We start from the raw sequence: 5,395 nt of genomic DNA on the forward strand, positions 1-5,395 counted from the left end.
CAAATCCCCACCTGCACTGAAAACGGTGCCTGCAGAAAACTGCTTTCTACTCCTGAGGCGCCGGGTGGTTTGCCATAACCTCTTTGAGGCCAGCCAATAATCCTTCTCCATGGCCTTAGCAAAGTCCTCCCAGGACCGAGTTTGGGAGTAACCCATAGGCCAATCCGGGCGACGTAACTGAATCTTTAATTGAACTTTCTTATATTGGATTGGACATCATGGCGGACAGTGCACCAGCAGCCAGCTCTCCAGCTGCGGGACAACGCCAACCAAGACTAAAGCCAGAAATCTACAAGACAGTGGATGGGAAAACTATCGTGGAGGATGAACTTCTACACTTTCTTGCTGTGAAAGTTAAAACTCTGAGTCTGGATGAAATCGTGTTACTGGCAGCAAACACTTTTGACTCCGACTGGATTGAGGCCTCTAAGAAAGCGGTGTTTGAGCTCTGCCCAACAACACAGCGCAATATAGCACACAAAGGTGCCCAAAAAGACATTAACAATTTGAAAAGCTGCTTGAAAGTCCTTTATGAATGTGGGGAAAATACCCCGCACTTTGTCTCCCACTACTTGGAGGACTTGCCACCGGTTACTTTTACTAGTCTGGATGTTTGCGCTCTGTTAAGGAGAATGGAGAGGCTTTATGCTGACGTCAGCGCTATGAAGGGCGCGCTACAGCTCCAGGTGGATGTGTGCGCGGACCTTCGTGCTGTCACCGCGGACGTGGATCGCCGGGTCTGCAGTCTGGAGCAAGTATCACAAGAGGCTCAGTTCAGTGGACGGCTAATTCCCGGTCCAGATTTGAAGATTCGAGGAGGATGCCCGACGCAGGATGCCCCGCTGGCCATTGGGACTTCCGGGGTTGGAGCAGGTGCTTACGTCAGCGGGCCGGTCGGGATTCCCCTCGGGATCCCCCCCTCTCCTACGCAACACCTGCCTGTCCTTACTGCCAAGGAAAGCAACACTGATGGAATGCCTGCATCTGATAATAGCTCGGTTCTATTACTGTCCATCTGGACTGACGTTATCAAAAAAGGAAAGCGGCAAGCGGAGCACGTCAAAAAGGGTGCTCGAGCAGCCGCTTCTGGAGTGAGAAAACCAGCTAATAATATGATTGTGGGCACAGGCATAGCAGGTAACATAAAAATGGTGACGACAAAAAGGGTGAGTGTTTTTGCTACCAAATTCTCACCAGATTTAGAGCCTGAGACTCTATCTAACTATTTAAAGAGTCAACTCGTGAGGTTTTATGCGAGAAGGTGAACGCCGCTAATAGCAGATTTGCGTCCTTCAAGGTCTCGGCTGAATGTAACAACATAGCTGACATGTATAACCCACAGATCTGGCCCGCGGGTGCTTTTGTGCGTCGTTTTTATAAACAGCGGAAAGTTGGTGTCTCTGGACTTAATATCACTGCTTCAAACGGGCTGATGAGTGGGGCTTCACCGAACCGCGGCTCGGAGGTCCCAAGTTAAATCTGATGGACTTACGAGTTCTGTCTTACAACTGTCGTGGCCTGCGCTTGGGCTAGAGTGCAGCAGATAAAGCTCGCCGAGTAGTTGTAGATAAACTTTTGGATCAATGTGAGGTGTTGTGCCTACAAGAGACATTTTTAACTAAACAGGACTTGGATGGCTTAAATTCCCTACATATTGATTTCTACAGAGCTGGGGAGTCCACGGTGGATATTGAAGACGGCATAATTAGAGGTCGGATTCCCGGTGGTGTGGCCATTCTCTGGGATAAAAGACTTGATTCCTACGTAAATGTGATAAGACTGGAAGTGGACTGGTGTATAGCCATACATCTTAAACTTAACGGCAAAGAATGTGTTATCTTCAATGTGTATACCCCCTGGGAGTGCCACCATAACGAAACAGAGTTTCTTAACAGGCTTGCTTTTATTAATTGTTTTATTCGGGATCATAATTTTTTAAATGCGTTTATAATTGGAGACCTTAACTCTGACATCTCTGATTGCGCTTCTACATTTGGAAATCATTTAAAACAGTTCTGTGAAGATAATGGTCTGACACTTTCAACTGGAATTCTGTTGTCAGAAGATAGTTTTACCCACATCAGTGAAGCGTGGCATACAACCTCATGGTTAGACCACTGTGTTACATCCGCTGATGCTCATGCATCTCTAGCTAATAAGAAAATATTTTATGAGCTTGCACTTGCCGATCATAATCCTTTTGGGATGCAAATAAACTTCTTGGCTTTGCCAATTAGGGAATCTTATGCCAATAAAGGGTATTCGTACTTGGATTGGAATGCTCTCTCACAAGATGAAGTATCTCTGTACTCTAGAGATACAGACAGATTATTAAGTGACATATATTTGCCTAGAGAAGCAATATCATGTGGTGATGTTAATTGTAAAAGCTCCACTCATGTCCTCGCTCTCTGGTCTATGTATGAGAATATAATCAATGTGCTGCTCAATCCAAGCAAATCTCTGTATAAACCAAAATCCAGAAAAAGGGGTAGTCCAGGTTGGAATGCCCACGTTAAGGAGCTCTTCTTTGAAGCAAAAGAGGCAACAAAAGAATGGATGGTCACTGGGAAACCTAGACAAGGGCCAATTTTTGAGCAGAAAAGGGCTACAAATGCAAGATACAAATATGCTATACGCTTCATTAGCAGAAACGATCAGGCGATTAGATCAGACTATGGCCAGGAATCTCTCTTGTCACAAAACTAGAGAATTCTGGAAAGAAGTGAAACACATAAACTCTGGGAAACAAACTATCCCATGTGTGATAGATGGAGTTTCTGGCCCTGAGAATATCCTGGAACATTGGCGACAACATTACAGTAGAACTTTTAATTGTGGCCAGACCGATGAGGTGTTTAAGATAAATGATGTTGGCCCCTGTGATGCAATCACAGTGCATGAGGTCTTTCAGGCTTCCGCCAAATTGTCAGAAAACAAGGCCACTGGTCTTGATGATGTTTCTACTGAACACAAAAAGTTTGCAAGTCCAAAGGTGTTTCCATTACTTTCCATGTGCTTCACATCTTTTTTAACTCATGGTTTTCTACCAGACTCTATGTTAGATGTTTTGACAGTTCCAGTCTTGAAAAACAAAGCTGGTAAAATTAGCTGCTCTGATAACTACAGACCAATTGCCTTGGCCAGTGTAATGTCAAAACTCTGAGTTTATTTTGTTGGACAAGATCACCAAATATATTGAATCAACAGATAATCAATTTGGATTTAAAGAAAAGCTTGGTGCTGACATGTGCGTGTACGTTCTTAAAGAGATGATCTCTAAATACAGGAACCAAAATTCCTCTGTTTTTTTGTGCTTCCTGGATGCCTCTAAAGCTTTCGATAGAGTAAACCACTGGAAATTATTCAGGAAAATGGAAAAGAGAGGTGTGCCTAAATGTTTTGTGCGCATTTTATCTTACTGGTATGCTCAACAAAGTATACAGGTTAAATGGGGTAACCTGGTTTCTGAGCCTTTTAAGATCAGCAACGGGGTGAGACAAGGGAGCATTCTTTCTCCTCTTCTTTTTAATCTGTATTTGGACAAATTATCCCTCAAACTGAACGCGTGTCACACTGGTTGTGTAGCAGGTGTTCTTATCATTAATCATCTTATGTACGCTGATGACATAGTTTTGCTGAGTCCAAGCACTGCTGGCCTTCAACAACTTTTAAAGATCTGTTCAGATTATGGGGTTGATCATGACATTGTGTTTAATGCAGGGAAAAGTATGGTTATGATCTCCAGAACAAAAGAGGACAAAAATGTAAAATTCCCTGACTTCCACCTTTGCAATGTTGTACTCGCATGTTCTGATAGAATAAAGTATCTCGGGCATATAATCACTGAGGACATGACTGATGATGCTCATATCTACAGACAGTGTCGAGTGTTGTATGGCCAAGCCAACACCCTCTCACGAAAGTTCGGCTTTTGTACAGAACGTGTCAAGCTGACTCTTTTTAAGGCTTTTTGTTCCCCATTGTACACTGCACATCTTTGGGTGAACTACAAAACAGCCAGGATGAGAAAGCTGCAGGTGGCGTATAATGATGCTTTAAGAGCAGTTCTAAGGAAGCCTAGATGGACGAGTGCAAGTGAACTGTTTGTTTTTAACAGAATTAACACCTTACATGCTCTACTGCGCAACCTCATATTCAAGTTCATTTGTAGGCTGGACTCCACTAAAAACACTCTTATTATGTCCATACACAACATCAGGTTTAGTGCCATTCGCTTTAGTTCTAGTATTTGGAAACACTGGAGGAGCTGTCTTTTTATCCTCCCGTTTTAATTAATTTATATTGGCTTTTTAACTATTGTGCTTTTAAGAAATGCATTCTTAAATATGTTTTACATTCTCTGGAGATTTTTTAACTATTGTATTTTTTCATTTAATTATTATTATATTATTTTATTATTATTTTTGTTTTGATCATCTTGTATTTGGTGTGTAGTCTTGGCACTGTACGTGTACTAACTATTGTTTATGATCCTGTTTCACCTATTGGACGACGAGTCCGGAATAAAGCCCATCTATCTATCTATCTATCTATCTATCTATCTATCTATCTATCTATCTATCTATAAAGGGATTCTGAACCACTCTTAGTCTGACTCGTCACCCAGGATTTGTCTGCCATGGGGCAGAAGCCCCAAACAACTTAGCTCCTGAGATCACTCGAGCACTCAAACCCCTCTACCACGTTAAGGTGGCGGTTCACAGAGGGGACCCTATCGAACCATATCAAACGAGCACACATATGACTGAACACTAGGGTTGGGCACCAATTGGGTTTTATGCGGTTCCGGTGCCTACGCAGTTCTTTGGTTTTGGTTCTTTATTGGTGCCAATTTCGGTACTTCAATAATGCACAACACATTTTCATTCAAGAGTCACATATTGACCAATGGTTAAGAGTCAAAAATTGACATTTTGAGCGTCGTTTTTAATGTGCTGGCTGCTCCCATGAATTAATGAAAGTTTGGGAGCTCCGAATTAAGAGCTCCCAAACGGTTTCGGTAGAACCACGAAAATCCTTACAATTTCTACTTGGAACCGAACTTCGGTACCCAACCCTACTGAACACTGTTATTAAATTTTTAGAAATTACCTACTAACTAATGCTAGTCGAAATAGCAATCAAAATGCTGTTTATTTATGTATTTTTGTTTTATGTAGTTAGTTTTATATCAGAGACCAAACTGATTGGGGCGGCTGGGGCCCTGCTCTGTAGAGTGGTTCCTGTGCTGCCCCGTGCTGGATGGACGCTGCGGCAGTGGCCTCTGTGGTCAGACCGGGCTTTGGATTAGATGGGTCCCCGTAATACTGTTTCTTCACAGCACTACCAAGCCAGACTGTTTTCTCAGAGTTGCAGTTCTTAAGTCTTTGTT

The 5,395-nt window shown here is 42.8% G+C and overlaps 1 protein-coding gene across 1 annotated transcript; it reads left to right on the forward strand.

Annotated features, from left to right (window-relative positions):
- Positions 1-218: 218 nt before the first annotated feature.
- On the forward strand, positions 219-991 carry LOC112161417 (the record flags this gene model as incomplete). Its single annotated transcript, XM_024296502.2, is given in 1 exon segment — positions 219-991. A coding segment is annotated over 1 exon segment (773 nt), but the record flags the coding sequence as incomplete, so codon positions are not given.
- Between the last annotated feature and the right edge of the window lie 4,404 nt (positions 992-5,395).

The sequence above is a fragment of the Oryzias melastigma genome, linkage group LG15 (assembly GCF_002922805.2).
Source record: "Oryzias melastigma strain HK-1 linkage group LG15, ASM292280v2, whole genome shotgun sequence".
NCBI lineage: Eukaryota > Metazoa > Chordata > Actinopteri > Beloniformes > Adrianichthyidae > Oryzias > Oryzias melastigma.